The following is a 26,450-nucleotide window of genomic DNA, read 5'->3' as shown; positions in this document are numbered from 1 at the left end:
AAAATATCAAATCATTATGCAGGTTGGTTCCTAACCCCATTGAATACAATGATCCTTCTCCTTTTCCAAATTTTGAATTCCCTGTGTTCGAAGCTGAGGAGGAAAGTGATGTAGAAGTGAGTGATGGATTATCTCGTCTTCTTGAGCAAGATGAAAAGACCATCCAGTTGTTCGAAGAGCAGATTGAGCTAGTCAACTTGGGTTCCGAGGATGATGTGAAGGAAGTCAAGATTGGGTCTCGACTATGTCCAGATGTCAAGAAGGGGTTGATTGATCTTCTTCGAGAGTATTCAGATGTGTTCCCTTGGTCCTATCAAGAAATGCCTAGTTTGGATTCTGAGATTGTGGAGCATAGATTGCCGTTGAAGCCAGAGTGCCCGCCAGTCAAGCAAAAGTTGAGAAGAACGCATCCTGATATGGCTATGAAGATCAAAGAAGAAGTGTAAAAGCAGATTGATGTCGGTTTCCTTGTAACCGCTGAGTATCCGCAATGGGTGGCCAATATTGTGCATGTGCCAAAGAAAGATGGAAAAGTTTGCATGTGTGTTGATTATAGAGATTTGAATAAAGCTAGTCCGAAAGATGATTTCCCTCTGCCACACATTGATATGTTGGTAGACAATACTGCTAAATTCAAAGTGTTTTCGTTTATAGATGGATTTTCCGGATATAATCATACAAAATGGCACCCAAAGATATGGAGAAGACCACATTCATTACACCCTAGGGAGCATTCTGTTATAGAGTGATGCCTTTCGGTCTAAAGAACGTTGGTGCAACATACCAGAGAGCGATGACTACTCTTTTTCATGATATGGTGCATAAAGAGATTGAGGTTTATGTCGATGACATGATTGCTAAATCAATTGATGAAGAGGAACATGTTGAGAATTTGTTGAAGCTATTCCAACGTTTGAGGAAGTATAAACTCCGCTTGAATCCTAATAAGTGTACTTTTGGTGTTCGTTCTGGTAAGTTGTTGGGCTTTATTGTCAGCGAGAAAGGTATTGAAGTTGATCCTGCCATGGTCAAAGAAATACAAGAGATGCCTGCACCCAAAACAGAGAAGCAAGTCAGAGGTTTTCTCGACCGCTTGAATTATATCTCCATATTCATTTCCCACATGACTGCCACATGTGCACATATATTCAAGCTTCTTCGGAAAGATCAGTCTTGTGATTGGATCGAAGACTGACAGAAAACTTTTGACAGTATCAAGGAATATTTGCTTGAACCTTCGATTTTGTCTCCACCTATAGAAGGAAGGTCATTGATCATGTATTTGACTGTGCTTCAAGATAGTATGGGTTGTGTTCTTTGTCAGCAAGATGAGACTAGAAGGAAAGAATTTTCAATTTACTACCTCAGTAAGAACTTCACCGACTGTGAGACTCGGTATTCTATGCTTGAGAAGACTTGTTGCGCATTGGCTTGGGCTGCTACGCGTCTGCATCAATACATGTTGAATCATACCACTTGGTTGATATCCAAAATGGATCCAATCAAAGATATATTTGAAAATCCTGCGTTAACTGGGAGGATTGCCCGTTGGCAGATGTTGTTATCAGAGTATGATATCGAATACCGATCTCAGAAAGCGATCAAAGGTAGTATCTTGGCTGACCATTTGGCTCACCAACCAATTGAAGATTACCAGTCAGTGCAGTATGATTTTCCTGATGAAGAGATTTTGTACTTGAAAATGAAAGATTGTGATGAACCATTGCTTGAAGAAGGGCCAGAACCTGGTTCCCGTTGGGGCGTGGTATTTGATGGAGCTGTTAATCAGTATGGTAATGGCATTGGGGCAGTGATCATTACTCCTCAAGGCACACATTTTCCGTTTATAGCTAGATTCACTTTCAAATGTACAAACAATGTGGCAGAATATGAAGCTTGCATTATGGGGCTTGAAGAGGCCATGAATCTCATAACCAAGTATTTAGATGTCTTTGGAGATTCCGCTTTGGTTATGAATCAGATCAAAGGTGAATGGGAAACAAATCAACCCGGTTTAATACCATATAGAGATTATGTGAGGAGGATTTCAACTTTCTTTACAAAGGTTGAGTTTCATCATATCCCTCGAGATGAAATCCGGATGGCGAATGCTCTTGCAACATTGGCATCAATGATTGTGGTGAAATATTGGAATGAAGTTCCCAACTTGTCTGTGATGCATCTTGATAGGCCAGCTCATGTGTTCGTTGCTGAAAATCAAAGACGAGAATTCGTGGTATTACGACATCAAGTGTTTCAACATCCTTTTTGAATAATACGGTTAATTCTCCAACTTAAGAGTTCAGTTGATGTCTTCTGCAATTGCCTCAGCATCCTTTTTGACTCCAAACAAACCTTTTCTTGCTAGTCCTGCACAGTATAATCCATTATCTCCCTTCCAATGTTTTAGAAAAGGATTTTTAGGGAATCCTTTCTCATTAAGAGTATATTGGTAATCCTTAAAAAAACAAAAAAAATCGATTAGTTTATAATTACATGGAGTATGAGGAAATAAAGAATAAAGACCAATAAAAAAACAAGAATGTACCTTTAGCCATCCATTAGCTACACTTTTGTAGCCGGTAGCAAACACGATGGCATCAAACTCTTTCTCCATGTTATTTTCAAACATAACATTCTTCTTCTTGATTTCCTTTATACCCGAAGGAACAACTTTTATAGCTCCTTCCTTAATTTTTTCAACGGTTCCAACATCAATAACAGCTGATTTTCCTATAATATTTTTGAGATACAAAGGTCCGTATTTAGGACGATGAATCCCGTATTTGGATAGAACATCGTATTTTAGTTTAGCCAGAAAAGTAATGATTGTATCCGCAATATAGACAGTAAAATATTGCACAATGTACATCCCTAGACGAATCATATCTCTGGTGAAGACATGAACCTGCAAAAAAAAATATTAAACTAATAATATCATCACAACATATATATTTTTCGTTAAACTATTATTGTACATAAGTTGCATAATTAATGTAAGTAAACTAAATGTATGTACCGGATTTCGAATGACAATGGAAGTGTTAGCACCGCAGTTATGGAGATCGTATGCAATCTCCATTCTCGAGTTACCACACCCAACAACCAAAAAATATTTTGATTTATATTTTAAACCAGATTTGTAGTTCTTGTAGTGTATCACCTCTCCTTTAAATTTCCCTAATCCAAGCTTCAATAGTCATTTTTCGAAGGTCCCGCTTAACTCTCCACTGAAATAAAATAAGCCCAATTCTTCAAAATAATATATCATCTGTATGAAAATCATCCACGACATCTCATTCATGCATCATATCAGGTGTAACATATCCATAAATATGGAACATTATGCCATACAAACTCTAAACATGTACACATAACATAACATAACATAAAATACATAGAATAAGCTAAGACTCATGACTCATCATAAGAGTCTCGATCCATCCCCAAATAAGTCGATGATAGATCTCAGTCCAAGCTTCTCCCCAACTCTTTTCTCACTGTACACCCCAGTGAGTCGGTTTTAAGGACAATTTCCTAGCAAGTATCCTTAGAACTCATTCTCCAAACAAAAAATACTTAGCAACACTATCCTCGATATTCCCTAATGGTATACAATTCCTTCACATGATCCTTTCAATGATTTCTTAGGATTTTCCTCGTAACTTGTGCTCCTTAGGGAACCTCGTCTGGAAGCTTATTCCCCAATAGACAGTCATCTTATGTGACACTAATCTTCCCCAGTGGATACATCAAGTTCTTCTATCAATCTCCTTTTACTCTGTTGTTCATAGAGAACTCCCCAATAGAAGTTCTTGTTCTAGTATTATCCATGATAATATCCTATTTATGGTTCTTACACCACTGTCCCCTTTGATTCTTACACCGCTGTCATCCAGACACTTTGATTCTTACACCGTCGTCATACCTTCACTTTGGTTCTTACATCATTTGTTTTTTCACTTTGGTTCTTACATCGTTTATCATCTTGTTTTACGGTTCTTATAACGCATTTATTTCCTTCAGATATTTCGGGTCTTACATCAATTTTCTTATAATGAGTTATCGATTCATATACTGATGACGATTGAAGTCCAATCCCCAGCTATACTAGTATAATTCCCCAAGTAGGAATGCTTATTAGTCTTCCCTAGTAAGTAACATCTCTACAGAGCCTTTTCAATAAAGGACTTCCCCATCAAAGTCACTCACTGTGAGTCGTCAAAGGAATCTACCCAGTAGCCGGTCATCCTGAATGATCATTATCAACTATTGAGCGGTTCTTCACCTCTCACATCTCCAGCTTATTAACCTATCCCACAAAAGGGATGTGTTCCATCAAATACACCAGGATTTTATCAAAGGGTTACACTAGGATTTTTCAAGAGGTTCCACCAAGGGTTTCATCAAAGAGATTTTACCATGAGTTCCATTACGGGTTTCATCAAAAGTATAAAGGATTTTAATCAAGGGGTTCTATCAAGGGATTTTAACAAGGGATTTTATCAAAGGATTTTTATCAAAGGGGTTCATTCAAGGTTTTTTCATCATAGCATTATCCATCAAGGATTCACTAGGGTTTTACCAAGAAGTTTCAATAAAATGTTATTATCAAGGAGTTTCATCAGGGATTTATCCGATGGTTTCACTAGGATTTTCTATCAAAGGGTTCCATTAGAAATTTATCAAGGGATTTTATCAAAAGGGTTTTGTCAAGGGATTTTATCAAAAAGGATTATCAGGATTGTCATCAAAAGATTCCATCAAGGGGTTCTGCCATAATTTTACCAAGGGGTTTCATCCAGAGTGATCGAGGTATTAGTAGAGTACTACCTGATTCCCATAAAATGATTGGATGATCAAAAAGGGTTTCATTAGGAGGTTTCATCAAAGGTATCATTAAGGGTTTCATTAGGGATTTCATCAGATGTTTATTAGAGGGGTTTTATCAAAGGGTTCCACTAGGGTTTCACTGTGGGTTTCACCAAGGATTTTAACGGTGTTTCGTCAAAAGATTATATCAAGGGGTTATATCAAGGGGTTTCACCTGATTTCTATCAAGGGGTTTCATCAAGGGATTTTATCAAAAGGATTTTATCAAGGGTTTCATCTAGGGATTCTATCCAAAGGTTCATCAAAGGGATCTATCAAGGGGGTCTACCAGAACTTTATCAAGGGGTTTCACCAGAGTATCACCCGAGGGGTCTCAACCAGAGTGATTGTGGTATCACTAAAGTCCTACCCGACTCCAATGACATGATCAGATGATCATAGGAATCATAGGCAAGTGTCACCCAGAGAGGTTAAAACTGATCATCAGGGAATTAGTCGAAGGGTTCCATCAGGGATTTGTCAAAAGGGTTTCATCAAGGTCTTATCCTCAGAGGTTCCATCAGAAGTTTTATTGGGGTTTTCATCAAGAGTTTTGCAAGAGATTTTAATAAGAGTTTCATCAGGGGTCCTACCAGGATTATCAAACAGCGACAGGAGGACCGCCTGAGTCCTATTTGATTTCTGTAAAATGATCGGATGATCATGGGAATCGTATGAAAGTTTTATCCAAATGGATTGAAACTGATCAAAAGGGTTCTACCAGGGTTATACTCAGGGTTTCACAAGGTTTCCATCAAAAGTTGGTTTGGATACCAACAGAACGTCAAGGATTGTTCAACCTTATTAATCCCTAGAATCTACTAACTCCGTGGTCAAAATTAGGGGCTCTCCTATATATTTAATTATCTTCCATCATGAGAAGATGAAGACCAACTGTCATCATCATCTCCAATTAAAGGTAATTAAAAAGGGACAGCTGTCGTACCCTGTTCGCTGTTGATTTTGACGAACAACCTCTGGTTTTCCAAAACTTATTGAATTGGGTTACTTGCAGGATCAACCATACATATCCTAGGACATGTGCAAATTTAAATAACTTTTTAATTCTTTAGAACAACCTTTGTATCCTATATTTGGTTTACTAAGTCTTTCATGAAAGATATTGACTAAAAGTGCTTAAGTAAAAGTAAACTTAACAAGACTAAGATAAATGGCGAAAAATAAATGGCGAAGAATAAATTGCATAAAGTAAATGAAAGGATAAATGACTGGTAAATGTAAAGGAAAATTAGTAAAGAACTTTGAAATTTATAAGATAAAACTTTAAAGAAATGGTGTTTGTTCACACGTACATTTTTCAGATAAGACTCTTTTCTCTCACACGGGTACTTTGAGTATTCTGCAGGAATTTTGTACAAGTTTTCACACACACATTCTGATAACAACTATCTTATTTATATACAAACAAATAACTGTCACTAACGAATAAATCCTAAAACTATGACACTTGGCTCTCTGCATGACTCCCTTTCGCCAGGTGCTTCCACGCGTCTTCTGCCAAACGTTATAACTTTTTGAATTTGAGTTTCCGCTTTACGTCGAAACGACGCGTCTCCTCAAACTTGTCGAATTGTCGAAACATCATAACATCATCCATACTTGTCGAAGACGTCTTTTCATCTGCAGACATCTTCTTCTGTCGAAATATCGAACTACCAATCTGTCGAAGTGTCGAAAACACTTATCAACTAAACTGTTAAAAATGCTCTTCAAGTATATATTTCCAGTTTTTTCCTTTTTGCAAGCATCTCCATTTGTCGAAAACACTATTCTGCTTATTAATTTCATGGCGTCAAAAATACATGTATACAAATTACCCCCCAGCAAAGATGTTTCGACTACTCTGGAGAAACAATCATTTGTTGTCAACCAATATTTTGATGCCATGTCATTTAATTCCATTATCTCCAAGCTTTTATAATCTCAAGTTCCCAAACAGATTCATCATTACACTTTTTCAGAAAACGTCATGTCTAGCCCATGTTTAGACCTTACCCCCATCATTTCCTAAACCTAACATCATGGCCTTTTTCAACTTCTATATCTTCATCATCACCGTTGTGATTCAACCACGTGTCCCACGATTATCATCAAAAAACTCAAACGTTTTTATCATCTTCCCTTATAAATACTCACAACCTATTTTCTCTGAAACTTTTTCACTCTTCAAACCTTCTTCTTCATACCCATTTTCATACTTTCAACCTTCCTGAAAAAATTTCTTTGTTCTTCTCAACAATGGCTCCTCCAAAATCTTCCAGCAGAAAACACTCCAAGAAGACCCAAGATTCAACTCTTCATCCTGCGCAGGAGTTGAATGGACCAATGATTGTTGGAAACCAATAATACGTTCCTGAACCTCCCAATGAGATAGAGAAGGAATGTATCTACAAATCCCAGGTATTAATTCTTGTTCTTGTTTCTGGTATTTGTCACGCTATGTTAGGTCCACTCCCCAATCCAGATATTAAACCAGATCGTCTGAAAGAATTTTTTTCCACCTATTTCCATACCAAACCCATAGGTGCTGGAGTAAAACCTCAAACTCAAGAGAAAACTGTAGAACAAATTGACCCACAAAGTTCGACTAATGATGAAGAGTTGAATTTAACTTATTTGAATTATGCTAGGATCTTTAGAACTTGTCCATGGTCGAAATATCCTTCAAACTATTTATCCTGGCTAGATAAGGTTGAAAAGATTAAAGGAGATTTCTGGAAGGAAATAGGCATTTTCGACCTCATTCAATTGTCGAGAGTAGGACCCAACATTTGCCCTAATATGCTTTTAGCTTCCCTCTATTTTTGGGACAGTACCTATAACACTTTTCACCTTCCTTGTGGGATGGTCACACCCACTCTCTTCGACGCAGCAGCCATCGTTGGCCTTCTCCCCAATGGGATAGATTTCGACCCCACCAACCTAAATGAAGATTCTATAGCTTTCGATGCTAGCTTTGCTCCATACTCTTTATTCATGTCTCATTATCATGACAAGGATACCACAAAAGTCTCGGATGTCGAACATATAGCCTTTTTGACTCTATGGCTAACAAAATATGTGTTTTGCTCCCGTTCCCTCCAAGTTGCCAAAAGATTCATCACTATGGCTAATCAGTTTCACGCAGGAACCAAACTATGCTTAAGTGAAATGATTTTGGCGAATCTTTACGAATCCTTGAGTGAAAGTGTAAATTTTTTGAAAACCATCAAAGACAGATGTAAAATCAATTTGTCAGGACCTTTCTGGCTTTTACAATTATGGCTCAATGCCACCTTTGAAGCTTCTCTTCCTGTAAAACACGAAGTGAACGAAGAAAAAGTGAAAGACATGACTGTCGAATGACCTAGGTTGGTGCAACTAACGCCAACTGATGAAGGAATTAGCCTTCGACAAGCTTTCAACGGTTATGTCATGATGTTTGCCAAAAGGTATCATTTTACTTCGACCATGGCACCCTTTGCTAGTAGAAAAATTGGACCTGAATGGTTTACCCAACAACTGCCCTTGGAAATACAGAAGGATGAGAATATATTTTTGGATGTTTGGGAATCATTTTTAACCCCCAGGCTCCTTTTTTCCCATCTTAACGTAACCAAAACCCAAATAGCTTTGATAGTCTACCAACCCAATCTCGTTGCTAGACAGATTGGCTTGATCCAAATAAAACCTCAACCCATCTTCCCAAAGAAAGGATCTATCATTTTTTATAACTCCCTTCATAATGAAGATAACAGCAAAGAGTTGTCGAAGAAGCTAACTGATGATTCTCTTGATATTCGACCAGTGATCTTTCGACCATCTTTTCTCTGTATTCCTGAGTTTGATGAGTGGTGGAAGGATTATTATTCTACCAGATTTTTTGACGTAACAACCTTCACCACATATTTAACAAATGCTTTTGCTTTCGTGCAGGATCGGACCAAAAAAGGTATTCAAAGACACATTAAAGAAATACAAAAAATTCAAAAATATTTTGAAACCGTGTATAGACCTGATGATCTTAGTCGAACCATATGCGAAGCAGCAGTAATTTTAAAACATAATTTGACTGATAGGTTTGAAAAATTGTCATTGCCTTCACATGTTCGACCAGAAGCGCGCTATGACCTGGCTTTCAGCTGTCATCCACCAAAATTTCCTCCCCTACCAACTGTTGAGTTTGGAGTGGCATTAAGCCCTCCATTTCCATATTGGTTCGTTTGTGGGGACTTTATGAAACTTCTTCGTCAACATTACAAAAAACCTGTTGAACGTGTGGTTCCGACTAAGTATCATCTGGACGATTACCAAGGACACCTTCATATTGGAATAGAACATGTTCGCGTGGAAAGTCCCATTCTTGAAGGTGTTAACAGAAAACACGATTTTCTTTTGTTATTCTAACTGTATTATCATGTATTTCTTATATTTGTTTCTGATTTTCCTTTCTTTCCTTAGCCGTAAAGATCCCTACCAAGAAAGCTTCTGTCGAAGCGTCACCAGGTGCTGCTAAGAAACCTTCGACAAAGGTACAAACCTCACCCTTTTCATTTATTCTTTTTCCTTTTAAGAAATTAACTAGCTTTGGTTTGCATGACTAGGTAAGTCGAAAGCCCCCACCAGTCCAAAAAAGAAAGAAAGAAGAGGAGAAAGTTCCCAATGAAGAATCTGGTGATGAATCTCAAGAGCCAAACCCCCTCCTCAGAAGAAGACAAAAATCAAGAGGGTCTCTACCCAAAGATCCATTGTTAAGTCAGCTAAAAAAGATTCTTCAAGTACTCCAACTGCCAAACTTCAGTCGAAGGATACAGAGAGTGGGAAATCTAGTTTTAATACTGAGATTCCTGAGGTAAATCCTTATTTCGACTATCTATGTTCATCTTCATTGCATATCTTTCTTCTAACTTAGAATTATTTTCAGAAACAATTGGCTGTCGAAGGAAAACCTATAGATAAAAACAAACCAAAACCTGATAGTGGTTCTGCTCTCAAAACTGTCAGCTCGACGTCCACTTCTCCGAAGGATTCGACAAAAGGATCAGCAATGGAGATGGCGCAGACAAAAATTAATCCTGAACCTGAGGAAACTCTGGAAGAGACAGTCCAAGAAGAAGATATCCCCAAAAATGATCATGACAGGAAGACTGTAGCAGAATTCGACGCTACAATGAGTGGAGCTTCTGAAGACGATTCTCCTCCTCATCCAGGATTAAATGCTGCAAACAAGGGCGATGACACTGACATGGAAACTGGGGTCGAAGATGACCATGAAGAAGAAACTGCTAAAGATGAGGATGACCAGTCGAAACAACCAGATGCTGGGCAAACTTTAGAGCGAAGCACTCAACCCGCTCCTGACCAGACCAAAGGAAGTGCCATATCAACTGGTTCGACTTGTTTCTCTCGCGAAGAGCTTGAGAGTCTCAAGGTGCAGAAACCCTTAGAGTATCTGAAAGCCATGCTTAGCGCTCGTCACAATTTTCAAGATTCTTCGCAAAGCAGTTCGAGTACCTCTGGGGCCACTTCTGAAGTGCAATCTCTTGACAACATCTTTACCAAGATTAAGACGAAAATCCTTGATGTTGATTTGTTCAAAGTTTTAGATGAAAGCGCCACTGCTCATATTGAACTCAAGAAGATTTTGAAACAAATAAACGTCTTGGAAACTTCTGCCGAGGTTGGCAATTTTGTGATGGAGCTGATGACCCTCATTGACTTGGCGACTGCAGACCTTCATCGTCAAAGAGATCTCTCCCAGTAAATCTCTACAAAATCCGAGACTCAAGTTGCTGAATGGGATGTTGTTGCTACTTCGACTGACGAAGTTTCAAAGCTGCAGCAACTTTCTGAAACTTATATCAAAGAAGTTGCTGCTTGTGATGATAATATCCAGAAATGGGAGAAACAAATAGTTGTTCTTCAAGAAAAAATCTCCCAAGAGAAAAAACGCAGAGCATCCATACAGCAACCTAAGCAAAATGAGATTGACGACGAACTGAAGGTGGGTATTCGACATGCAGAAAGGGTTCAGCAGCTTAGTCAAGAGATTGGGACTCTCTCTACCCACAGAAGTCTTTGTGATCATCGACTCCAGTTTCAGAAAAAGAAATTTGCCACATTGAATGAAGCTTTTGCTAGTATCAAATTGTAGTCGAATTAGTTTAACAATTCTCAGCCCTTTGAGGCTTTCTTTGTAATAACTTTGGTGCCATTTTTGTTTGGAAAAGCTATCACAATTATTTTCACAATTATCCTACTGCTATTTTTACTTCTTGCAATATTGGCTTATATTTTTTCAAATACTTGCCATTTATCTTTAAGATTCTCTCGTCTTTTCCTATCTCTTCAATCTCATACGCACCATTTGAAAAACTTTTCAAAATATGGAAAGGTCCTTCCCACTTAGGAGACCATTTTCCCATTAATCTATCTTTTCGATCCATAGGAAGGATTACTTTCCAAACAAGATCACCAATTAAAAAGGTCTTGAATTTTACTTTCTTATTGTAAAACTTTTCGACTCTTTCTTTTTGTCTCTTTATTAGATCCAACGCACGTAACCTTTCTTCGTCTAAATCAACTAATTCATCCATCATCATATTCCAATATATATCTGATGGGATTTCATGATGCCTTTGAACTCTAACTGATTGCAAATATATTTCGACTGGTAAAACTGCATCATGTCCATAGGTCAACTTAAATGGAGTCGAATTCGTTGCTTCTTTTGGAGATGTTCGACAAGCCCACAAAACTTGATCTAAAGTTTTATGACAGTTTTTAGGTTTTCTCCCCACATTCTTTTTGATCAATTTTATCACTACCTTGTTGGCTGCTTCAACTTGTCCATTGGCTTGAGCATAGTAAGGTGTCGAAGTAAGGAGTTTAAATCCTGTTTCTTGTGCAAATTTCTGCATATTTTTACTAGTGAACACAGATCCTTGATCTGTTGTTATTGTTTCTGGTATCGCAAATCTATAAATTATATGCTTTTGGATAAAATCTATAACTGCTTCTTGATCCACATTTACCAATGGTATGGCTTCAATCCACTTAGTAAAATAGTCTATTCCAACCAACATACACTTTTTCCCTTTTGAAGAGGCTGGTCGAATTTCACCAATCAAGTCTAAAGCCCAACCTCTAAATGGCCAAGGCTTTATAATTGAATGCAACTCACTTGCAGGAACATGTGGTATGCTTGCATGTACTTGACATTCCTGACAACCTTTTGCGAATTCGACACAGTCCTTCAGCATTGTTGGCCAATACATTCCTTGTCGAAATAATAACCATTTCATTTTATGACCTACTTGGTGTGCGCCACACGCTCCACTGTGCACATTCGACAAAGCTATGTAAGCTTCATCCTCACCTAAGCATTTCAACAAGACTCCTTCTACAGTCTTTTTGAACAATTCGTTTCCAAAAAGTACATAACTTAAAGCTCTGTATTTTACCTTTCTTTCGGCTTTCTGATTTGGGTCTTGTAGATAATCCTTGATGGGCTTTCTCCAGTCTTCAATTCCTGAATCATCTATATTGAATATCTCAAAATTTTCTTCGTCACCATATCCTAATCTTATTGACTCCAAATCTGATGGGGACAATTTGGTAGATATGACTCTTCCTCTGACTTCAATAGCCTTTTCTAACTTTTCCTTCGACACTTTGTATCCAAACGCAAGTTGAGCAAGGTCATTCGCTTGTTGATTCTCCACCCTGGGAATGTGCCTAAAGGCCACATTGTTGAATTCCTTGAGAAGTCTATTGGCTATTACAAAGTACATGATTAAATTTTCTTTCACACACTTATATTCTTTAGTCAACTGCTTTATCACCAGTTTAGAGTCACCCATTATTTCGACTCTTGTTGCCCCCAATTTCAACAATATTTCAAGTCCAGCAATCAAAGCTTCATATTTTGCTTCATTATTTGAACACAGACTTTCAACTTTGTACTTGAATTTTATTGGAATTCTGTCAGGAGAAATAATCAATATCCCAACACCAGTTCCATTCTTATGACTGGAACCGTCGAAATACAGTTTCCATGGTTCTAATTCGACATACTCTACATTTTCATCTATAGAGTGGTCAGCTATAAAATCAGCAACCACTTGTCCTTTCACAGCCTTTAAAGGCAAATATTTCAAGGAATATTCTGTCAATGCTAAAGCCCATTTTCCGATTCGACTATGTAAAATAGATTTAGATAACATATATTTTATTACGTCGAAATGAGAAGAATGTACACATCAACAAGCTTTATATAATGCTTTAATTTCATACAAGAAAATTATACACATAGACATAGTTTTTCTATAATACTATATCTAGTTTCAACATCATTTAGGACTCTACTGAGATAATAGATGGCCCTTTCGACGCCATTCTCATCTTCTTGGCACAACATACTTCCTAATGTTTTGTCTGATGCCGAAATGTACAATCTCATACTTCTTTTTCTACAAGGAGATATTAGAATTGGAGGGCTAGCCAAGTATTTCTTGATTTTGTCAAAGACAGCTTGTTGTTCTTGCCCCCATGCAAAGTCTTCCTTCTTTAGTCGAAGTAGAGGAGAGAAGGCTTGCGTTTTTCCACTAACGTTGGAGATAAACCTTCTGAGAAAGTTGATTTTCCCCAGCAGAGACTGCAGCCCCTTTTTCGTTGATGGCGCTTTCGCCTCCATTATGGCTTTGGCTTTGTTTTCATTTATTTCGATCCCCTTCTTATGGACCACAAAACCTAAGAAATCACCCGCATGCACACCAAAAGCACACTTAAGGGGGTTCATTTTTAAACCAAACTTCCTCATCCTTTCAAAGGATTGTCGAAGATGGTCTATATGACTTTTCCCTAAAACAGACTTACTCACAATATCATCAATGTACACTTGCATGAAAGTTTCAATAAAGTCATGAAAAATGGAATTCATAGCCCGTTGGTAAGTTGCTTCAACATTTTTTAAACCAAAAGGCATTACTACCCATTCGTACGTTCCTATTGCTCCAGGACAACGGAAAGCTGTTTTAGGAACATCTTCTTCAGCAATAAAAATTTTATTATAGCCAGAGTATCCATCTAGCATACTTAAATACTCGTGGCCTGCTGCAGAATCTATAAGCATTTCTGCCACTAGCATAGGATATTCATCCTTTGGGGTAGCCGAATTTAAGTCTCGAAAATCAATGCATACCCTAAGTTTGCCATTTTTCTTAATTATAGGAACTATATTTGCAATCCATTCGACATACCTGGTTGTGCGGATGAACTTGCATTTTAGAAGTCTTTCGACCTCTTCTTTTATTTTCGACAGAATCTCTGGTGCGAAGCGTCTTGGAGTCTGCTTTACTGGCTTCTTTCCTTCCATTATTGGCAGCTGCAATTCGACCAAACTTCTATCTAAACCAGACATCTCGTCGTAATCCCATGCGAAGCAGTCTTTGAACTCTTTCAGCAACTGGACTATTTTGACTTTGAACTGGGGGTCCATCTTTGCGCTTATGTAGGTTGGTCTACTTTCTGCGCCCAGTCCTAAATTTATTTCTTCTAATGGATCCTACGCCACCATCTTCACGTTAGTTGACACTGGATCTTTTTCGAACCCCAGAGGTTCGTCATCATAAATGGCGTCAAGCTTTTGGTGTTGCCATTCGCCCATCTGGTTGTTATCATAATCTTCTACAACGTCTCTTTGGGGACATTATTCGTTGGAATTTTCTTTGTTGGCTTCGACAGCCATATATTTTACTTTGGCCTCAAGGGCCTCTTTGAGTTTGTTTTCGGCTATGTAAGCCGTAATTCTTTCGAGCGCTGATTCTTTACTCATCATCATCAAATTCACTTCCCCATCCTGTTGGCGCTATATGAGTAGTTCCCCACATGTAGTTTGATTCACCAATTACTTCTTTGTCCCACTGAAAACCATGTGTAGGATGAAGGTACATGGAGCAGTAGGCGTTGTCTGTTGCTTTTAGGTCGAACTCGGCTGGGCTACACGGAGGTATGTGAGCCAGGTTCTTGTCGAAACTTAGACTGTTGACATTGTTCACTTCTGTCATGAAATAACTTTGATCAGCTTCAATGTTTTCGACAATCCCGTCTGGTCTCCAGATGGCTATTCGCTGATGCATTGAAGAAGGTACGACTCCTACACCATGAATCCACTCCCTTCCAAGTAGTAAGTTGTAATTCGCCCTTGAAGCAATGACCATGAACATTGTTGGCCTTGTTATGGTTCCAACAGTCAAATCCACCTGGATAACGCCCATAATGGTTCCTACTTTTCCTTCATAGTTCGACAACACCATGTTGTGAGGTTTTGCGTCTGAATCATCCTTCCCAATCTTCTTTAGCATGAAATGAGGCATCAAATTTACTGCTGCTCCGCCATCTACTAGTATCTTGTTTACACCAACATTCTCAACCTTTCCTTTTATGAACAAAGGCTTTAAAGGTTCCTTCATGGAATCATCTGGCCTTTCGAAAAAAGCATTTTATTCTTCGACGCACCCATTGTTCATGACGTAGTAGTAAACGGGCCTATGTACCATTGTTTCCTCTTCCATCTCATCTTCCTCGTCTTCGACCTCCATGATTCTATCATAATCTTTAGGGAGGACAGAAACCACATTGCAAATCACATTAAAGGACGCTTCTGAGTCAGATTCAAAGTTGTCAGTTATTTCATCGTCTTCTTGCACCTTCTCTTTGGACAACACTGGTTCGACCATGCTGCCAGGATTGATCTGGTGGGAGGTCTCCTCTCTGTTTACTATCTGAGCATTGTCACTGGATTCTGCTTTATCCTTGCTGTCAGCATCTTTTCCAATCACGCTTTTTTCTGCAACTTCTTTTTCTGCCCTCTTCTGCCTCTGGAATCTTCTCCATTGGGATCTTGACATAAGATTTTTCCCTTTGTAGTTTTCTGAAGGATATGGTCTCGACTTATGCTTCTCCACCTCCTTCTTATCTTCCATCGAAGTGCCTCTCTGAACTTCAAAATTTCTCCATTTTTTCTGTCCTTGAGCATCTCTAATGGGTTGAACCCATTTGTCATCCGTTGCTTTGTTGGATGGTTTGTAAGTGCTATGGTGTCTTTCTCCACGCCTCCATTGGCGATGATCACTTTTTCTTGGGTAATATCCTGTTGTCCCCCAATTTTCTTTTCTCTTGGCTTTATCCACTGCTTCTAGATTGGTTGTTGCCTTCCTGTCGAAGATTGCACTGCAACGTGGGCATAACATCACTTCAGTCCTCATCTTTTGGAACCTCTTGATGAATTCCACTAGATTTTCCTCTTCTTTAGGATATGCCAGCCTTTGGTACTCCTTTCGACGGCGATCTTCATCCACTTCTGCCTGGTTTCTCTGAGATACTTCCACCATATTCACCCCAACATTCCGTCCGTCAGCAATGCTTAATTTGTTCATTTTTTTAATAAGTCTTTCTTCTTCGACTTCACCATTTCTTTTTATCTGGTCAAACTCCCTTTCTGGGCAGCAACACCAAGATATGTTCCTGGGACCATGTTTGCAGCAACATTTGTTCGAATTTCTTTTGGGGTCCTCCATTACCCTACGTAGGATTCCAGCGGTCACAGGCTTTATATGACCATCCACAGCTTTTGCTTTGATTCCTGTGACCTCTTTATTGAAAGGTCCCATAATGTTGACGCAGTTTGCGACATCACCTATCCTCATTTGGTCAGGATCAAGGCCTTCAGTAGCCTTGTTTTCAATAGTGAGGTCTTCAGTAACCTTATTTTTTATGATAGGGAGATTGTCAGTTGTCTCAGTTGTTTTTTCATTGTTGCTCAAAGGTAAATCCTCCCACCCGGTTGGCTGGATTGCATTGATGTCAATACGAGAACTTACAGGCGCAGTGTATTTCGCGAGATAATCGTACTTCCCGCTTGGCTGTCCCAAGCAATCCTAATTTGCTCCTTGTCGATCTACAACATCTTCAGCAATATTGTCATTGTCCTTTTTGTCGAAACCTTCAGTAGTTTCCATCTGTTTCTGGTCGTCAAAGCCTTCAGTAACTTCAACTTTGTTCTGGTTTGTAAGATCATCAGCAATCTCAACCATGTTGATATTAGTGTCGAAACCTCCAACAGCTTCCACCATTTCAAAACTGCCGTCAGAAGCAACTTCGACCTCCACCATATTCACAATGGATGGTTCAGCATAATGGGCTTCGACTGGCTGCATGGGATTCGAATCAATCCTCATCTGTTGTTTTGGCTTATGAACCAAACTTCAGCCTTCCGTCACGGATAGCATTTTGAACGAGATCCCTGAAAAGGAAACACCGAGACATTTTATGGCCCAGAAAGTTATGGTATTTACAAAACCCTCTCTTTTTCTATTGTTCCACAGGCGGTTCTTTAGCGCCTGGTGGTTTTATTAATTGACCATCTTTAACCAATAAGTCAAAAATCTCGTCACATTTGGTGATGTCAAACGTATAAGTTCTTTTAGGAAACTTATCATTGGTTTCGACTGGATTTCCGTTCGACGGAGTTAGTACTTTACACGAATATGGTGGGCCTTGCTTTAGTTCTGCTAAGTCAATCACTTGCTCGTCGAAGTTACTTGGTTCGTTTTCGTCGTATTCATCATCTTGACATACCCCTACATAGGCCACCCTTTCTTTTTTATTTTTATTTGCTCTAAATTTTTCATCCCTTAACCTTTCGACTTGTCTCACCCTATTTGCTAATTGCGCCATATCCCTTAAATACTGAGTGTCTAGTTTCTTTCTTATAGAATAATCTAGACCCCCTGCGGCCATTTCGACTAACTCATGTTCTGGCACCCGAGTGAAACACCTAGCCTTTAGCAACCTCAACCTATTTAAATAATCATCTATTGGTTCTGAGTATTTTCTCTTAACACTGGCTAATTCCTTCAGACTTATTTTGGTTTGTCCCATGTAAAATTGTTCATGGAATAACCTCTCTAATTGGGTCCACGTATACACTGAGTTTGCAGGCAAGGATGTAAACCAAGTAAACGCATTTTTCGTCAAGGAACTAGGAAAGTATTTTATTTTCAAATTTTCATTACGGACTATCTCTCCTGCTTCAATCAGATAACGTGCTACATGTTCTATGGTGGATTCACTAGTATCCCCTGAGAATTTGGTGAACTTAGGAACTTTCCATCTTGGGGACAATTCTTCTTGCAGAATATATTCCGACAGTGGGGAAGCGTAACTGGGCCTTCGTAATCCTACGTTTACCCCATTTTGTGCCATTATCGTTTCGACCATGGCCTCTAAATTGTTTTCGGCAGGCAAGTTATTATACCGGATTCGCTGTTGCAACACAGCATCAGCGTCTTGGCCTCTCTGGATTACTATCCTTCTAGGCTCTTGTGGAACAGGAATTTCGACACGAGGTTGTTCGACTACTTCCTCTTGGTTTCTGACATTTGCCTGGGGATTATCTAACGGTATTTGATTTATTGTAGGCTCTTCTTGGACCGCCACCACTGGGTTCTAAACCACTTGTTCTCTGTGTCGAGTTTGAGGGACCCCAAAAAAGTCAGCAATGCGTGTCATTTGCGCTGCCAACAATTGGTTTGTTTGGGTGGTGTTTTGTATTAGAGGATTAAACACCGCCCCCATTTGTTGTGTCAACATTTGAACCATATCATGATTACTCTCATCCATTTGTTGTCTAATTACTTGCGCAGAATTATTTGTTATTGCCGGCATGTAAAGCGGTTGTTGGTTAAGTCTACTCATGTTTCCGCCATATCCTGACCCTTGTAATGGTGAAGACATATTTATTGGCCATAGAATCAGAATATAATACCGGCGAATTGTGTAAATTTTCCATTACCGAAGTTGGCATTCCAAATGGTTGTTCCCTACCAGACAGAGGCATGGTGAAATTTGTCACAAAAGGCCTAGAAGCATTCCCTATAGGAGGAGGTGTCCCAACTGGCATTTGTTGCGCCCTAATGGACGGACTAGGCGCATTTTGCGATATTGAAACCGCTGGTATTGACCCTGTTAACAAATGCACAGCCTCTGACACAGGGACTGATCCCACATTTCCTCCTGTCGAAGGGATAGGGTTGGATATTGGGATGACTTCATTTGGATTAGGATTATTTGGATTATTTGGCTGACTCACCATTTTCCTTACTCTCGTTCTTTTAGGTCTTTCTACGTCAGATACGGCTAATTTACCGCTTCTTAGTCTCATACAACGAAGAAGAAACCTTGACTAAAGATTATTTAAGTTTTAGATTTTGCACTGGTCCCACTAGGCGTGCCAATTTGTTCGCTGTTGATTTTGGCGAACAACCTCTGGTTTTCCAAAACTTATTGATCTGGGTTACTTGCAGGATCAACCATACAAATCCTAGGACATGTACAAATTTAAATAACTTTGTAATTCTTTAGAACAACCTTTGTATCCTTTATTTGGTTTACTAAGTCTTTCATGAAAGATATTGACTAAAAGTGCTTAAGTAAAAGTAAACTTAACAAGACTAAGATAAATGGCGAAAAATAAATTGCGAAGAATAAATTGCATAAAGTAAATGCAAAGGATAAATGACTGGTAAATATAAAGGAAAATTGGTAAAGAACTTTGAAATTTATAAGATAAAACTTTAAAGAAATGGTGTTTGTTCACACGTACATTTTTCAGATAAGACTCTTTTCTCTCACACGGGTACTTTGAGTATTCTGCAGGAATTTTGTACAAGTTTTCACACACACATTCTGATAACAACTATCTTATTTATATACAAACAAATAACTGTCACTAACGAATAAATCCTAAAACTATGACACTTGGCTCTCTGCATGACTCCCTTTCGCCAGGTGCTTCCACGCGTCTTCTGCCAAACGTTATAACTTTTTGGATTTGAGTTTCCGCTTTACGTCGAAACGACGCGTCTCCTCAAACTTGTCGAATTGTCGAAACATCATAACATCATCCATACTTGTCGAAGACGTCTTTTCATCTGCAGACATCTTCTTCTGTCGAAATATCGAACTATCAATCTGTTGAAGTGTCGAAAACACTTATCAACTAAACTGTTAAAAATGCTCTTCAAGTATATATTTCCAGTTTTTTTCCTTTTTGCAAGCATCTCCATTTGTCGAAAACACTATTCTGCTTATTAATTTCATGGCGTCAAAAATACATGTATACATACCCAAAATTTTGTCCACCCTTCATATGTTTTCTAGTGCCACTTTAGTTTGAATAAATGAAACGACATATTGCATAAGAGAGCATGTGTAAGGAGCACGATCATGTGGTCTCGGTTCGAGTCTCAACTTTCGTTTTAGCACATTTTCACTTTTACTTTTTAGGTTTTACAAAGAAAAATAATAAATAAGTTGCATTTTAAAAATTATTTGAAGTTCTTAAATAAATAATATTTTTATTCATTTATAAAGAAAAAGGAGAAAACAAAAAATATGGTATCATTTTTAAAAGGGTCAAAAACGAAAATCAAGTTCTCATTTGCATATTACTCTTTGGGTTCTATTTTATTTTGAATGAACATGATAATCCATTTGATAGTAGAGTGAGTACAATGAGACAGACGTGTGAGTAGAATATATATATATATATATATATATATATATATATATATATATATATATATATATATATATATATATATATATATATATATATATATATATATATATATATATATATATATATATATATATATATATATATATATATATATATATATATTCTACTTTTTTAACCTTGTTTTTTTTTAAAAGGGAAAAGTTGTATTTTTTAATATTAATTATTAAATTTTCCAAAAATAATAATATTAAATAAATAAATTTTTTTTATTGATAGTTAGAAATCATTCCTATTAAAGTTTTGTTTTTACTCTTGATTTTATCTTTAATCAACTTTAATTACTAATTAATTTTCTACCTAACTATCATTTCAAATACCAATCTTTTTCTAACATTTTTATTATTTAATGTAGTTACTACTTTTATCTTTAGGATAGTTTATTGAATTTTAATTTTAGAAAATAATCAATTTTAGTTTTACTTTTAGAATAGTTTCTATTCTAGAATTGATTTAGAATAGAAAGGAAGACCATTTTGGGAATAATTACACACCATTACACATAATTTTATACGGGGGTTCATACAAATCTCATTTAGAGAATCGCAAATCTTTTTTAGAGTCTTAATTTTTTATTTAAATAATTTTTTTCTCTCTCGTTTATTTTATCCAAATCATATGATGATTTCTGATGGTTCTTTCTTTTTATTTTTTCTTGTAAAAATTAGTTGATTAGACATTTTCGCCGAGAATTACAAAGTCCTAATTTTTCTTGTTAAAATTATTTTCTTTTTTTTTTTTATTTTTTCAAACCACATGATGATTATCTGATGATTTTATTTTATTTTCTTTTTAATTGTAATTATATCTTTTTTAATAATAAGTTACTAATATTTTTTACTAATCATTTATCTCATTGTAAATAACACTAATTAATAATAATTTTTCATCCGTAAATCATAAATTCACTCACTAAAAGTAGTTGCTCTTCACATCGAAGAACAACAACACTAAAATTCTAAAGTATTCATCATCATCATCGCTGTATGTTGGTCTTCACTCCCCGTTATCGCGCTTTTGTTAAAATTGTGTTTGATGATGTGTTTAGAAGTAATTAAATGTTTTAAATAACAAAAAGAAAAAATCAACCTTTTTTTACTAAGAAAATAGAGCAAATCCTTTTTAAAATTTCTAAAGATTCTATTAACTAATGCCAGGAAGTAAATTTTTAGAGAAAAAAAATATAAATCAATCTTTATGATAAATCAACTTTTTTTAAACCTAAATTAATCTTATATAAACAAACATCATAGCACATTCCATATCAAATCTAGTAAAAATCATAGCACCGATTTCGTGAAAATTAAAATATAAAAATAATAATTTATTATAGTATTGTATTAATATATATATATATATATATATATATATATATATATATATATATATATATATATATATATATATATATATATATATATATATATATATATATATATGATTTTGCTATGATACATTTATTTATTTTTCTGAAGGAGTATTTAATAAGTTTTTACCAAAAGAAGTTAAATGTACCCTAAATTGCATGTTGTTAAAATATACCTTTATAAAAATAAATAAATACATAAAAATCTATATATTTAATAGTAAGTAATAACAAAAATAAATAAATGGATCTATATTAAAAAAACTTATTTACATATTATCAATTAATAACAATTTTTTTAAGTATATCATAAGATGCATGTTAATAAAATACACATTTTCTCTATTGTCGTAATGCCGTAATATTATTTTATTCATGTGGCATACACTTTTTTATGTGGCTGGTGTCAAAATTGTTATTTTAATTCAATGAAAGTTAAATTTATCGAAAATATCTAAATAAAGAAAAGAAATTTAAGGTCAAACGTTACATAAATTCTGGGAATTTATGGTTACGTACATTCCCTCATTCGTGCAATCTAAGGAATTTTAGATAAATGATTTTTTTTTCAATTATGACAAAATTGTTTTTTTTATTCAATTCATATATTAATCAAATAAATACATATTTAATAAAGAAGTTTTTACCTTATAAGATTTTTACTCAAGATAATTCTCAAAATTAATTTTTGTTGGATTTGAAGATGATGCATCTGAGAACGAATAACATTAATAATGTTTAATCTAATAACAGTAACATTTGTCAGAGTTAGGATTTCTAAACAGTTGTATTTTTAAATTTGTTTAATATATGAAAACATAAAAGTTTATTAATTAAAATGTTTTTCAAAGTATATTAAAATATTTTTCTATATTTTTTTAAATATAAATGGTTGAAAATATTCTATTATTACGAGAAAAGATAATCATTACTTTTTAATGTTACTTCAACTTATTTCACATTAATATTAGATTTTTACTTATTGAAAATATTAAGATTTATTTTAAAATTCAAAAATGATAAATGAATCAAATAAATGCTCTAATGAATTAAATTATTAGATTCTCACAATTCGAACCTTCGTGGAACCCTGTTGATCTAACACATTCGTCATCCTTGCTTGCATCTAGGGTTGGCACTCAAGATCATTATATATTCCTAGAAACTTTACTACTTCAACCACTTACAAAGATACACACCAAAGCTAAAACAATAATCAAATTCACCAAATAATTTGTTGAAGCTTTGGCAATATTAGAAATGTCCGACAAAGTCAACTTTCAATCCCTTACGCTAAGGGATGCATGTTGGCCATCTTTATCCATGAAAATAAGTATTTATTAGGTCTTGAATTATGCAAGCAAAACTTGTATGATAGAATATTATGGATTAAAGATTCCACCCACCTTATCGTAGTAAGTTTGGGTAACAAGTTAGTAACCCTTTGAAAATCTAAGGGTAAATGGGTATCACATCTCTAGATAAAATGTTTTTTAGCTCTCATTTTCGATCTTAAAATACATGCGTAGAGAACCTCTTGGGACTTGCGTTCGGGTGTATTGAAATTAATTCCATAGACAAGAGATTTTATACTAACCAATGTTAATCAGACCTTTGCTCCGATTTGGGTTAAGATCCATGGTCTCTCTCAAGAATACTAGAGGCCAAAAAAAAATTCACGATTGCAAGCACCATTGATACCGCAATATATATATATTCCACTTCAAACAACTCATATTGTGATCGTGCACTCGGGCATTATGTCATACGTTTGGTTAACATTGATCAACTACTAAAAGAGTTAAGGTACAAATTCTTACTTGAAAGGATATGTTTAGTTTTCTTTATAGAAATAGAATATGATTTTTTTTTAGTTTTACAATTATCGTAACAGAATTTACCACTATAATAAAAACTACAGGAGGAAAGTTGGACCAGATATGGACAAAAGTCAAAAGAAAACAAAAGGGAGACATTCAAAAGGTTTTTGCAGTGGCAAAGGCAAAAAAAAAGCAACTCAACATAAAGGTAGTTGACTTACCTTGAAGAAATAAAGTGAGATACAGATAAATGAATGTAAAACTAGTTGGATGATCAAAATAGAATAGGAATTCATACGAGTCAGGTTAATCGTTGTTGTACTATAGTAACTAGTTGAGTGATGCAAAAAGATGTTACATCCATATTAAAAAAAATATCAAGAATGCATAAATTAATGTATTATCTCTCTGGTGATTTAGAGTTTATTCATGCAACACAAGCTAATGATACTGATTAAACCATTAAAGAAATTAATGACAAGAATGAAACCATTCTAAAGGAATATTGGGTCAATATGGCTCGAATGAAAGAGATTCAATATCACATACAAGATATTCTAATAAAAATAAGCAAAGCTAAATTTTTTATTTTTAAAATCAAACAAGAATATAAAATCCTATAAATGAATAATGTATAAACTCGTGATAAATCGAAATAAAGTTTTAATTATGATAATAAGTAAATTAATTGTTTCTATTAATTTATTAATCCTCTTTTGAAAATTACAACCTATTTCTACAAGAAATTTTCTTTATTTTTCTCTTGTCCTTATATTTGTTAATGTTCATATAAAAGGTCTCATGATTTAACTTCCTTAATACTTTATTTTCCAAATCAACATTATTTTGATTCGTGTGCAACCACACCGCATATCAAACTTCAACTATATTTGTTTTGATATTTTTATTTATTCTCAATAATTGGGAGGTTAAATTTTAACAACTATAAAGGATATTCATATAGATGACAAATGAAAAATATAATGTCTTTATTGATGAGATAAATTGTGTTTGGAAAAGTGATATGTGATAGTCCTAGTAGAAGAGGCTTATTATAAATAGATAATAAAAATACAAAACAACTACTAATTATTCAATTCTCATTCTAGATTTTATTAACCAGTGTAGAAACTAAAGGGCATAAAATGCTTATTCAATGGATAATACGGTTAATTCTCCAACTTAAGAGTTCGGTTGATGTCTTCTGCAATTGCCTCAGCATCCTTTTTGACTCCAAACAAACCTTTCCTTGCTAGTCCTGCACAGTATAATCCATTATCTCCCTTCCAATGTTTTGGAAAAGGATTTTTAGGGAATCCTTTCTCATTAAGAGCATATTGGTAATCCTTAAAAAAAACAAAAAAATCGATTAGTTTATAATTACAAGGAGTATGAGGAAATAAAGAATAAAGACCAATAAAAAAACAAAAATGTACCTTTAGCCATCCATTAGCTACACTTTTGTAGCCGGTAGCAAACACGATGGCATCAAACTCTTTCTCCATGTTATTTTCAAACATAACATTCTTCTTCTTGATTTCCTTTATACCCGAAGGAACAACTTTTATAGCTCCTTCCTTAATTTTTTCAACGGTTCCAACATCAATAACAGCTGATTTTCCTATAATATTTTTGAGATATAAAGGTCCGTCTTTAGGACGATGAATCCCGTATTTTGATAGATCACCGTATTTTAGTTTAGCCAGAAAAGTAATGATTGTATCCGCAATATAGACAGGAAAATATTGCACCAGGTGCATCCCTAGACGAATCATATCTCTGGTGAAGACATGAACCTGCAAAAAAAAAATATATTAAACTAATAATATCATCACAACATACATATTTTTCATTAAACTATTATTGTACATAAGTTGCATAATTAATGTAAGTAAACTAAATGTATGTACCGGATTTCGTATGACAATGGAAGTGTTAGCACCCCAGTTATGGAGATCGTATGCAATCTCCATTCCTGAGTTACCACACCCAACAACCAAAACATCTTTTGATTTATATTTTAAACCAGATTTGTAGTTCTTGGAGTGTACCACCTCTCCTTTAAATTTCCTTAATCCAGGCACATTAGGAATAAAATCTTCACTATTTTCTCCCGAGGCAATCACAAGAAACTTTGCCCCATAAACTTCCAATGTACCTTCAAAGGTGTTTTTGGCTTCAATGATCCATTTGTTCCTAACTTCATCATACATAGCAGACTCAACAACACGATAATAACGAGGTTTTATGACAAAATGATCGACATATTTATCTATGTATTGAAGAAATTGGTCTTTGGTTAGGTATGTTGGACCCGATGGTGGATGAGACATGAGAGGTAAAGAGCAAAATTCACTTGCTAAATGGAGGTTTAAACGATCATAAGCATTTTTCCTCCAAAGAGAAGCATTACAATCTTCTTTCTCGAGTAAAATATGAGAGATCGAGTTTTGTGTCAGTAAAGCTGAGATTGCTAGCCCAGAAGGACCACCGCCAACAATTACAACTGTGGATTCTTCCATATTGTTGTTGGTAATCTATTGACCTATGTATCTTCAATGCTTTTAATCAACAAGAAGTTGTAGAATTTATAAGCATGAACGAAAGCTTAAGAAAATGATTTTGTGCATTGGTACATGAATGTAACCAAAAAAAAGTTTTATTAAAAATATTTTAATTTGAGCATTTTGATAATTACTATATATATTTGTTCTAGATATAAAACTTTCTTTATAAAAAATGTCTATATTCA

General features: G+C 35.6%; 3 protein-coding genes across 3 annotated transcripts; 1 reads left to right on the top strand and 2 right to left on the bottom strand.

The window, feature by feature from the left end:
• Positions 1-2,302: 2,302 nt before the first annotated feature.
• Positions 2,303-3,834, bottom strand: LOC127080457 (probable indole-3-pyruvate monooxygenase YUCCA10). The gene is made up of 4 exons (XM_051020776.1): positions 3,781-3,834; positions 3,020-3,190; positions 2,549-2,908; positions 2,303-2,458 (listed from the first exon to the last, which is right to left on the bottom strand). The coding sequence occupies exons 1-4, from the start codon at positions 3,832-3,834 to the stop codon at positions 2,303-2,305; spliced, it is 741 nt and encodes a 246-aa protein (XP_050876733.1).
• A 3,498-nt stretch (positions 3,835-7,332) lies between these two features.
• Positions 7,333-8,238, top strand: LOC127080456 (uncharacterized). The gene has a single exon (XM_051020774.1). The coding sequence runs from the start codon at positions 7,333-7,335 to the stop codon at positions 8,236-8,238; it is 906 nt and encodes a 301-aa protein (XP_050876731.1).
• A 16,432-nt stretch (positions 8,239-24,670) lies between these two features.
• LOC127078337 (probable indole-3-pyruvate monooxygenase YUCCA10) lies at positions 24,671-26,241 on the bottom strand. Its single transcript, XM_051018787.1, has 3 exons — positions 25,609-26,241; positions 25,135-25,494; positions 24,671-25,044 (listed from the first exon to the last, which is right to left on the bottom strand). Exons 1-3 carry the CDS (start codon positions 26,218-26,220, stop codon positions 24,868-24,870), a joined length of 1,149 nt encoding a protein of 382 aa, XP_050874744.1. The 5' UTR covers positions 26,221-26,241; the 3' UTR covers positions 24,671-24,867.
• Between the last annotated feature and the right edge of the window lie 209 nt (positions 26,242-26,450).

The sequence above is a fragment of the Lathyrus oleraceus genome, chromosome 5 (assembly GCF_024323335.1).
Source record: "Lathyrus oleraceus cultivar Zhongwan6 chromosome 5, CAAS_Psat_ZW6_1.0, whole genome shotgun sequence".
Taxonomy (NCBI): domain Eukaryota; kingdom Viridiplantae; phylum Streptophyta; class Magnoliopsida; order Fabales; family Fabaceae; genus Lathyrus; species Lathyrus oleraceus.
This window is presented reverse-complemented; position numbering and strand designations above follow the sequence as displayed.

Bases quoted from the DNA above. Each gene is read 5' to 3' on its own strand.
- LOC127080457 (XM_051020776.1), bottom strand. From the start codon at position 3,834: ATGGATAATACTAGAACAAGAACTTCTATTGGGGAGTTCTCTATGAAC. The intron at 3,191-3,780 runs GTAAAAGGAGAT...TGACTATTGAAG, and splicing joins AGTTCTCTATGAACAACAGA to CTTGGATTAGGGAAATTTAA. The intron at 2,909-3,019 runs GTACATACATTT...TTTTTTTTGCAG, and splicing joins CCATTGTCATTCGAAATCCG to GTTCATGTCTTCACCAGAGA.
- LOC127080456 (XM_051020774.1), top strand. From the start codon at position 7,333: ATGTTAGGTCCACTCCCCAATCCAGATATTAAACCAGATCGTCTGAAA.
- LOC127078337 (XM_051018787.1), bottom strand. From the start codon at position 26,220: ATGGAAGAATCCACAGTTGTAATTGTTGGCGGTGGTCCTTCTGGGCTA. The intron at 25,495-25,608 runs GTACATACATTT...TTTTTTTTGCAG, and splicing joins CCATTGTCATACGAAATCCG to GTTCATGTCTTCACCAGAGA. The intron at 25,045-25,134 runs GTACATTTTTGT...GTTTTTTTTAAG, and splicing joins TAGCTAATGGATGGCTAAAG to GATTACCAATATGCTCTTAA.